This window comes from Trachinotus anak, unplaced genomic scaffold (genome assembly GCF_046630095.1).
Source record: "Trachinotus anak isolate AG129_WGS33_773 ecotype Australia unplaced genomic scaffold, CSIRO_AGI_Tana_v1 ptg000018l, whole genome shotgun sequence".
NCBI classification, from domain to species: Eukaryota; Metazoa; Chordata; class Actinopteri; order Carangiformes; family Carangidae; genus Trachinotus; species Trachinotus anak.
This window is the reverse complement of record NW_027273869.1, coordinates 8,711,575-8,722,430: the sequence shown is the minus strand read 5'-3', so window position 1 is coordinate 8,722,430 and position 10,856 is coordinate 8,711,575. Positions and strand designations below refer to the sequence as shown.

The 10,856-nt window shown below is 42.4% G+C and overlaps 1 protein-coding gene across 2 annotated transcripts; it reads right to left on the bottom strand.

Annotated features, from left to right (window-relative positions):
- Nucleotides 1-90: 90 nt before the first annotated feature.
- On the bottom strand, nt 91-10,826 carry slc37a3 (solute carrier family 37 member 3). Of its 2 annotated transcripts, none has more exons than XM_071501537.1 (14): nt 10,683-10,826; nt 8,423-8,675; nt 7,053-7,167; nt 6,817-6,909; nt 6,328-6,411; nt 5,508-5,653; nt 4,997-5,093; nt 4,818-4,902; nt 4,282-4,490; nt 4,050-4,191; nt 3,431-3,532; nt 2,998-3,197; nt 2,389-2,454; nt 91-1,848 (listed from the first exon to the last, which is right to left on the bottom strand). In XM_071501537.1, exons 2-14 carry the CDS (start codon nt 8,497-8,499, stop codon nt 1,756-1,758), a joined length of 1,509 nt encoding a protein of 502 aa, XP_071357638.1. In that variant the 5' UTR covers nt 8,500-8,675; nt 10,683-10,826; the 3' UTR covers nt 91-1,755. The 2 variants fall into 2 exon arrangements, with proteins under 2 accessions (XP_071357638.1, XP_071357639.1); XM_071501538.1 differs by having other exon boundaries at nt 10,522-10,702.
- Nucleotides 10,827-10,856: the final 30 nt, after the last annotated feature.

The window sequence follows — 10,856 nt, the reverse complement described above, 5'->3', positions numbered from 1 at the left end:
ATAATGTAGCTTAGTGCAGCTTAGGAGCTGTAATAAAATCATGTTCAAGTTTCCACCCAAACCAAAAGAATCTTTTTTTGAAATATTCCATGATTTGCTAAATGTAATTTGCATTTATTCAAAATAACAATTATATTTACATTGGTTAAAACTTGAAACATACAAATAAAACAAATAAAAAATACACCACAGATACATTTCAGTTTACATTCTATTACATTTCACTTCAGAGATACCAGAGGTTCAAGTATTATTCTAAACTCCATTGCATGAGGAACGTTTAGTTGAGCAAGTGGAGCATTAGGAACCTGTCTCATGCCGATGATGACGATAAAAATGTGCCCTAATATGAGTCTTCCTACATGTTAGAAGCACTTTACATGATGATTCATGTATTTGCATACAAGGCTGCGAACTACCTGTTTTGTCCACTGACCATAGTGTGAGGAAAATCACCAGTTTTAGTCTCCTTCACTGATTTTAACCAAAACGATCTTAATTCATATGGTGGCTAGTTACCAAGCAAAGTGTCTTAGTAATACAGACAAACTGTTCAAGTGTAAACTAGCAAACAGCTGGTGTTGTATGATCATTTTCCCCACCCTGTATATCAGTAAATAGGATTTATTTTACCTTCATTTCCTGTTAAAACTTAATAACTAGCAAGGTCCAGATGGATTTAAAGTAACGATCCCCAACAAACAGGCAGCTTCTGCCACAAGCAGGCAAAACCGTTCACTCCTGTATGCTACAATGTAAACTAAAAGTGTGAGAAAACGATGTCAGATTTCTGTGTGTTTCTGTCAGCGTGTGTGTTTCTGTCAGCGAGTGTGTGTGTGCGTGAGGGTTTTCATGGGAATCTCTTGTAACCTAAGAAAGTCTGTATACATTCCTTTGAGGAGGATGTGAAATAGGAATGATCAGCAAATATCAAATTAGGGACTGAAATGAACAGAGAATCAAGAGAACTAGATCCCATAATGAAAAGGCTTTACAGTAAAATTCCTGAGCCTGATTACTCAAAACTGTACACAGGAGAAATCAAGTGGCTGTGTGGTCGACATTCCAAAAAAACTCTAAAATCTACTTTTTAGTAGTTTACTAGAAACTTTAAGACTTTGTCTAATCACTGTAAGATCCTAGAGTGCAATGTTCATTATTTCAACTAAAAACAAAATATACATATCTACAAAAGATGACAATACATTTCTACATTACAATTATTATTCACATTCTCCAGGCAATTCTGACCCTCAAATTGTCTTTAAGGGCCGGATCTTTAAATTAAGAACCCCTGGTTTAAAATTCAAATTCATTCAATTCAAGTACATCTACATGTAAAATATTTACATCCATTAAAACCCTTACATATATACACTAGTACATTCTGTGAGGGCCTGAATTCACAGACTGGTCTGACTGACAGCTGGTTCCCTCTCAAAGACCCTTAAACCTCTATACCCTTGCATTGGCACTACCGGGAGTGTACATTTACATTTTAGGTTTTTAGTGTGAGTAAAACTTTAGTGTTGTGCTCAACGACCATGTGCCTGCTCACGTGGACGTTAGTAGACATACGCTTGTGGTTGTGGGTGTGAAATTCTAGATCACCTTAACCCTCCTGACCGTGAGAAATGGCATCCACCAAATCTTTGCACAGCCCACAAATCACCTACAAAGACCCGTTTCTGAGCCGACCTGCTCTGTTGTCACTGACAGGAGTGGAAACGCTGCGGCCGGCAGATGTTGAGGCTTTCACAGCTGGCGTCGCAGCGCTCGTCTGTCTCTCCACATGGCACGCAGCTCTTTGAGAAGCAGGGGAGTGATGAACACAATGCTGCCCCCTGTCTGTAATAGAAAAACAAAAGAAGTCACAAATGGGTATTAATTTATGCTCTGTACTTCAGAAGTTGTATTTATACCCATGTCAGTGTAAAAACATCTCTAAGACAGACACAGCAGACGTTCTGACTTATAACAGTAGGAAAAGCACGGGTGTTACTGATAACAAACAATGTCTCTGTTCTATGAAAGTGTAGTCTCAGTAAACTTTGACAGTGGCCTTTTTTATACAGAGATCCTGCTATATTGTCGCCAAGGCGACCCCCTCATTATGCCACCTTTGCTTGTTTACGCTGAACCAAACGAGCCGGCATAAAGTGCCCTCTGTGTGTGATTTTAGACAACATGCTCCACAATCAGAGGTGTGACCATGAAGCGTGATGTGTAACACAACAGCATCAGCGACTGTCACAGATGTCGATCCAGCTCTGTGACTACCTCTGCTGCTGACATAAAAGACGAAAGAACAAAATACACCTGTGCTCTGCCTACTGTCAAAATGTCCTGTGAAAGTGGGCCGGTTGTAATTTTAGTGGATCATCTTACCATGACGATGAAGAAGTAGAACACATACATCCAGCCCAGCTTGCTCTCAATCAGGGACACCAGGTACTGGAGGGTGGTGGAGATATAAATGCCCAGATTAAAAAATCAATCTGTGGATGTGACTGTGGGCGTAACCATGGCTCTGTATCCTGAAAGTGTCACTGCAAAGCTAAAATCCAAACTAGGAACAATGCCCGACGGTCGTCTAGAGTTCACGTTAATTCAGAGTTCAGTAATGTCATTTGCAACTTAACTGTTTCTCACATGATTAGGTCAATGACGACTATTTATGTAACCTAACAAGAAATAAAGGTTAGTAGATGTGATTCCATTACATAAAAATAAAAACATGTTGTCAACTGTATTACTTGCAGTGCATTGGTTCTATTTCAAACAGCTTTAAATGGCAGGACAAATGTGCCATGACAAGATGGTTCATGCTTGCCAATAGCTGAGTGCAGAGAAAGTTACTGACCATAGTAACAAACTACTAGGTCTTTTATTTTGTAATTTAATCTCATTAGTGTTATGTTTTCCTGTTGTTTTCTCTGAATGAATTTTAAGCACAGTAAAAGTTTTCGTTGTGAAACATCCTGTATTTTTGTTTACCTGTCCCCCCGCAGCTCCTATACTTCCAGTTCCATCCACTATGCCAGTAACAGTAGCCAGAGCCTCCTGACTGCCCCTCAGAGCCTCCTGTCTCCCCAGGTCGGCAGATATGGCGGAGCTGATCATATTGGATGGGCCACCGATGAAGAAGCCCGTGGCCGCCAACAGCACAGCGTTTATCACCTGGTCGTTAGGTGAGCCTGAGATGGAGGGAGACAGAATTATAAACTGTGAAAAGTATTTTTTAGCCTTAAAGTGTAGATTTTTATTATATCTTGAACTTAATATGTTGAAGTGATGATCCACAGCAAATAGGAAAACAAACAGGCAACATTTCAGGATTAATTTTGCTGTTGTCATTTCATTTTGATCATTCACACTCTGCGTCTTCAAAGCTTGCCTTCATGCTGTAGGATAATGTGTATGTACTCACGGCTGTATCCCACCAGGGCTGCCATCGCCAGGGCCAGGCTGGATGCCAACACCGGGGATCTCTTGCCCATGAAGTCAGATATCAGACCCTGAACTGTTCCTCCTGACACGGAGAAACAAGATGGCAGAGTCAAGATGAGAATTGCTGATGTTTAGAGATTTATAAAAAGACATCAGCGAGAGCAGTTCATATTCATCAGAATCTTTAAGTAAGATGGTGCATATGTCTGTTTATGTAAATTCTCTTTTAGATATAGGATGAAACTTATGAAAATAGGATGAAAATTATTTTACTCAATAAAATGTTGCCAAAAAACCCCCAAAAAAACTAAGCTCCACATAATTTCCTAAAACTGGTTTAACTCTCACGCGAGTTAAAAAAGAGCATCAAATCCACACTGGAGAAGCTGCAACTGGAAATATTTGGCATTTTTGCTTGAAAATGACTTGAACTATGAACTGATAAAAATAGCTGCAGATGTTTTGTCTCAGTTTGTTTCGGTTATTATTCATTTCCAGCCTATTTATTCTGTCTTTGAAAATAAAATGTCAAATCTCAGTGTGTGATTTAAATACAGGATGAGGAAAATAAATTTGACTTGGCTTGAGCAGCCACTTACCGATGATTCCTCCGACATCATACCACACAGACAGGCGGTCGGCCTCGGCCTCCTTCCAGCCGTAGTTGTTGCTCAGGTAGAAGGGAAGCCAGAAGAAGAAGGAGTAGTTGACCAGCTTCAGACATGCGTAAGCCAAGGAGTACTGCGGTTCAAACAGAAACAGAGTCAGCATGGTGTGTAGCTAAGTGCTTATAAATGAATGTGCCTTGACTTGGTGGTGCTTCAGACTCACAGGTAGCACCCCTGGCAGACAGAAGGCCTGGAAGAAGCCGATAGCTTGAGGTGACTCAGCCGGGAGTTCCTCCGGCTGCTGAACCGACTGGTATCGTCTGCTATACGCCTCCACCTCCACCTCATCCTCCTCGTCGCTCATCAGAGGCCTGTGGCTGTCTGTGTCTGTCTCCACCGGGCTGAGTCCGGTCTCGGACTCCAAACTCAAACCTGACGCACACACAGAAACACACATTCAAGCTGCGGAGAGTGGCTAAACTCAAGCAAGAGACTTGCAACCGATTCTATTTCGGGCACAGTTTCCCAGTGTTAAGTGTGACACAAGTTCAAACTGGCTTCCGTGGGAGCAAGGTCAATTACAAGTAAACGAGTTGGGTGGTCCTGTTGAAAAAACAACAATCTGACTGAAAGCATACTAATCAGGATTTCATCTTCCAATGTTCTGCGGAAAACAAGCAGCATTTTACATAACGGTGGGATGACCCTGAATAGATTCAAAGAACACACGTTTTCTATTACGTTCCTAACCGTCCTTACCGACTTCTTTTGGGGAGGTGAGCAGACCGAAGAAAACCACCACCCCACCAGCAAACTGCACCACCGAGGTCACCAGGAAGGCATACTGCACACGGCAACACACATTACATCATGTTAGCATGTAGTTGCTGACTATGTTATGGTAAAAGGAATCAGTGAAGTGTATATGTTTGCGTTACCTCGTATCCATACTTGAGCACACTAGAAGCTAAGAAGGCCCCCAGGATGTTGCCTACAGAGGCACAAGCACTCCACAGACCAAACACAAAGCCCCGCCTGGAAAACAACAACAGGAAGTTCAATTATTATGATCTATAAATATTATTTTTTTAAATAAGCTACATGTGGTTCTATTTTGAGAGGTCTCTTAAATAAACTTTTTTAAATACAGAACTTAGTATATTTTATGAAATGCAATTCACAGACAGCTCAGTGACTTGCTATTTCTATTTTCAGCAAATTATATTTGCAAGTTCACCCACGTGGAAAACTGACTCTAAATGGCGTCTATGTTTTGGAAGCACCAGTGAATGGATGTCTTTGTGCAAGTGTGAGCCCGTGTGTTTCTGTGTGTGGGTATGCATCATAAAGCTCGACTTGACTAAATATTTCTGGGCTGGGCAGATGCTGGGAATACTTGAAGCAGTGTTAGATAAAAGCAGGTTTATAAAGCGGACAAACAGCACACACCCCGCCTTGCCGAACCAGTTGCCCATGACGGCCACCACGCATGGCCACACGGCCGACTGCAGCAGCCCGTTCAGCACCCAAAGGCTGCAGTACAGATAGATGTTGTAGATGTGGAGCCATTCTGTTAGAGTGCCAAACACAAACTCCTGCAAAGACAGAAACAGCTACAGTTGTATTGAAAAACACATTTTACCTGATTATTTGATGGTTAAAAACCCACATAGGGGACTAAACCTATTATAATGTTGACACTTGATTTCATAAAAACATCCATATTAAGAAATAGCGAGTTTTATATAAATGCCAGGCAACGTCAGGTGTGATATTCTAGTAGACACCAACTTTTTTTCCGCTTCTAACATATCTTATTATAGAATTACATTTATTTCCAGATTAAAACTCATCATAGGGAATCATGTACCTGTAAACACAACTGGGTCTGTTGGTGATAGGCTAGCCAGGTGTGATGTCACATTAAATTTCAAATGGTTGTTTTCATGCAATATTCATTCCATCGTGTAAAGCTGGTGTAGCTGATGTACGCATAAGTGATGGTTGATTGCTGCCAGATTTGACACCATTTATTTGTAAGATTTCCAGAACACAGTGATTACACCTAAAATCACTGCCTCTGTTAATAAAGTCAGATTTCTATTTTTATTAAGGCAAAAAAGAAACAAAACAAGATTTCCAAAAACAGTAGCTTCGATAATCGATAATAAGAAAAGTTCAAGGAATTTACAACTTGACAATAACAAAAGTGTGATCCCAAAGGAGCAAGAATTAGATGCATAACACAACTTGTGATGTGTGAGCTTACCACTGCAGCAGAGCCACACAGGCCGAAGCAGAGCACGTAGCGCAAGTTAACTCTGTCTCCGATCACGCCGCTCAGATACAGGCCCTGTGTGGACAGGAACACACACAAAAGACTCCAGATTAAAAAAACACAACTTCAGGTCTGATTTGGTTCAAAATTAAAAGGGATTCTGTGCTTCACACTATGTCCCAGCAACAGAATAATATGTCTGAGTAGTGTTGTGATGTGCTTGAACGTATTTTCACTTTGCTTAATCGTGTAACAGGAAATTTCCTTGCTGTTGTCTATTTCAGATGATTTATATTTAGATATTTCTGCTGTTTGAAGCCAACATGCCTGAATCAATGGGAGCAACAGGAATCAGATTTCAGTCCCAGCCCTACTTGGCAAACTGTGAATCCATGCCAGCCTCCGCCTCAGCCACTTCTAAGTCATTTCTGTGACGTCGCTGCTCTCAGAAGCTGGTTAAACACACAAAAACATACTCACCACGGCATATGAAAAGAGAAAGATGGAGTCCAGAGCTCCCAGGAACAGAGTGGCCTGCTTCTCATCTGCAAACAGATGATTGTCCTCCCACGTCTAGGACAGCCAGAGAAAACACAGCTCATTAAATGCAGTTAAGCCGCAACAGGGGTCCCAATTATCAACCGTTTTACAGAACCAAGTCAGCATGGACAGCATGTGTTTGTCTGCATTGCACTGAAAGCTGCTCTGCTCCGTACCTCGCCAGGGGAGAAAGAGGCTGCGCTGTCATTCTGGATGGACGGCGTCCACTGGGCTGAGATGCTCACTTTCACATTGCTGAACGTCTTCCTCGACGCATGCAGCAACACATAGCTGGAGAGACAGAAAAGAGTGTGACTCACGGAGTAAAAGCAAAAGCTATTTGATGGAGATTTATTTAAAAGCATCTGTTCAGACACAGGTAAACAGTCATACTTTAGGGAGGGGATGAAACCTCTTATTTACTTAATGCTTCTTTGACAATGGTTTAAAAAAAAAAATGGCATGAATTTACACAATCATACCACAATGCAAAAAATTATCTTGTTGGTCGTCCTGGGCTACATAAGCTCATATAATAAAAGCTTATTTCCCTTTTGGAGATGATTAATTCCGCAGTAGCAGCAGTTTAATTCTGCTGAAAGACTTTACAGGGAACACTGATAGTTATTCATTGTTATCTAAGAAATGGGAAGCGGAATGACCTGCAGAGTTCACTGTGTGCTCCTATCTGCTGCAGACGAAGCTGCGTGTCATGACTATGGTGACATGGCCACAGACGCGTGATATGACAGCTACTAGTTGATGATTAACTATGTAACTGAGTTTGGCCTAAATACAGAAGCAATTGACTGAAGTTTACCAGATGGTCTCACACACGTTCACTGCTCTGTTGAAAAATAAGCTTTGCAGTGAAAAAAGGGTGAACTGTGTACAAACCTTTTGTCCAATCAGATCCGCTCCACAGTCAACACTTTACAAAATGTGTGCTTTCTAACAATATGTACAATATTTTTCATGTTTTTTTGCATGTCTTTTTACAGCTGCTAAATATTACATTTAATAATTTCCAGGCTGCGTACTGTAGCAAGCCTGACTGTTGGAAATCTATATACATAGTTTATGCTATCTTGACAATGTCTGACCTGGGTTAACATTAACCCCAGAGACCTTTCACCTAAATTAACAGCTCACATCAATTCAATGTGTTTCTACACAAGTTCCATTGAAATTTCCTTTTCTCTTTGCATCCTCTTATGCAACTCCACTATTCTGCTGCGTATCTGTTGGTTATGAATGGCGCGTTTGCAGATTTTTGTTTCAAAAATTTTCAATGAAGCCGTTCAATACAGCTCAAAAAACCTCAAAAACACAAAATCCTTAAAAAAAAAAAAAAAAAAAAGACTCAAAAGTCAAACTGGAGCGGTCACTGGTACAGCTGACCAGTCTAGCCCTCGCTGGGTTTCCAGTTACTTTGAGGACATGACCGGTATCACAGGATCATCTATAAACCCAGGACTACCTTGCAATGGAAAACAGCTCTAACAGGCTTGAGGTAAATCTTTCAAGCAGGGCGGGTCTAGTTTACCTAAAGAAGGTGAGGAGGAAGGTAACCAGGTGATGATGGGTGTACTGTGACAGGTAGCCACAGCACGGGGGAGGCATCACAGGGGCGGCCGAAGGGAGGAGGAGGAGGAGGAAGTGTAGGATGAGGAAGGAGGTGGTGTTGGTGGAGGTCCTCTGAGGGAACAGCGACAGGATAAGGAGGGGAGGGGGGTTCGGCTAGAGCTTCCCACTATGCCAGATGGGACTAGCACATCACTAGAACAACAAAGCTGTGCCTGCAGAAAGAGGAAACCAATATTAAGTCAATTAACTGTAATAACATTTATCATTGATGAAATCCACATTAGAAAACCACCACATCCCAGGTTCACAGCGGACCAAGGAGTGTTAAAATTAAAATTTCCATTTGTTTCAAAGTTCAGCCAACACTGTGGTGACCTGGTGATCTATATGTTCCTAAAACTAGCCCTGGATGATTCCTGCACTATGACAGGCAACAGTTTCTTGGTGGAAGCATCCCTCCTCCTCAGCTGTAAAAGACAACCATTAATACATGCATCTTGTCTGAATGCTGAGGTGTGCACTGCCAGCTACAGGTATCAATGGGCCCAGTGTGACGACTGACTGCCCCCGAAACCACTCCACCTCCCCCACCAGCCTGTTCAGCTGCAACTATGTTGTTTACACAGGACTCAGCTAACTAGGAAGTCAAGATGCATCAACCCCTTTTCTGTTCCAATAGTTCAACTCTGGTATCTCCTGATCTCCGCTCCTTTCGCCAAATCAAGAATCTGTACACCTCAAAGTGTGGAAGCCATTGGACTCATGTCTCTGAAACATACACATGAGACCGGAAACTGCTGTGTGGTATGAAAAACTGGCACGGTAACTGAACGAATGTAACACACAATTTCTGTCATGACTGAAACCCAGTCAGTTTAAAAAGGTCTGTATGTGTGCCGATACTTACTCGGACCACAGAAAAAAAATCTTCTGCTGTCACACGTCATCAACTGGTCCACTGTTCCTGCAACTGCAGTATTGGTGATGCTCACATGCTAGTTTCTGTTGTATGTACTTTATGCTGCAAAACATTATACCTTTGGGGGACGGATGGTTTCACTTCTAATGCACCAATGCCTTGGAACCAATACTTATAAAATATGAATTACAGTAGTCTGGATGGTTCTTATGTTTAAAGTTAGAGGGCACAGACAATAATTATATGTATTCTTGAAGACAGCGTGCCTGCTTCCTTTGTCTGGCTTCAGGCCGGGGTGGGGGATGGGGGGTGGGCAGAAGCCAAAATGTTGAGAGCCATTAAGCTCCAAAACACTGATATGAAAGTTAGGGGCCTCACTTCCATTTCCTTTATAAAAGCTTTCAAAAACAGCTGAGGTTTTCATTTCACATGAATGTTACTCCACCCAGGACATCCTGATACCTGCCAAGTAACAATTACTGTATCTGGTTGTGTATCTTTTCACTCCAGCTCTAAATCAAATGCAATAAAAAGCCTCCTGCCGCAGGCATATAACACAATCAGACATGTGACTGTGTGCTTTCTACAAGGACAACAGAGCCATATTTGGTAGGTTGCTGTTACACATTTTGAACATGTATCTAACCAGGAAAACCTCAAGAACCATATCAATAAACAGTTTTCATATTGCAAACACTGACTTGTCACACACACACACACGGATTTCTCCATTATGTGCAGCCTGATAAAAGACAGGCTGTTACCTGCAAAAGTGCAAGTTAGACAAACACATTGGAGGCAAAACAGGATCTGTCAGCACTTGTTTGGCAGCATTTTGCAACCCCCTGCAGATACATAAACTGAGAGTAAGGACTGTAACACTGTGTGTCCCGCACCACGGCGAAAGGGAAAATGCAAGCAGGACGTCCTGTTCAAAGGACGCCTTCAGGTTTGTGTAGATTACACAACACACCAGCTCCAGCTTGCACCTCTGGGGTAAACACTGTGTGATTAAATAAAGGATATCTACGTTGTTTTTTTTTTTTTTACTCCACTGAGTACCAGCATAGCTTTTCAGTGGTCTCACTTCATTTTCGGCAGAGTTTTGTCGTTTTGTCGTTTGTCTCATCTCCTCTTACCTGAGTGACAGGACACACAACGCTGTAACCGTCTTTATTTATTTTGCCAGTTCCGGGTTAGTTACACGGACAGCCCAGAGTAAACGTCCGAGAGCAGACAACCAGTAATTGCAGTTTAAACCTCCTGCGAATCAACAAACCAAAACAGGGCGTCTGCTCACCTCTCCGCTCGGGTCCCCGTTAGCCAGCGAGTCCTCGGCGAGGCGACACACTGTGTTTACCGTGGATTCGTGCGTCGCGGACGTCACCGGCCGCAGGGCGCAGCGGCGCGCTGCTGCCCCCGGCAGGACAGGGGTGGAAGTGCACCTGCGAGAGCGCCGCTGACAGCAGAGGCC

What these genes read in the sequence shown, in the direction of transcription:
- slc37a3 (XM_071501537.1), bottom strand. Translation starts at nt 8,499, where the DNA reads ATGCCTCCCCCGTGCTGTGGCTACCTGTCACAGTACACCCATCATCAC. An exon ending in CCTCTTTCTCCCCTGGCGAG is followed by an intron (nt 6,910 to 7,052) that starts GTACGGAGCAGA and finishes TGGCTGTCCTAG; the next exon opens with ACGTGGGAGGACAATCATCT. An exon ending in AGCCCTGGTGGGATACAGCC is followed by an intron (nt 3,198 to 3,430) that starts GTGAGTACATAC and finishes CCTCCATCTCAG; the next exon opens with GCTCACCTAACGACCAGGTG.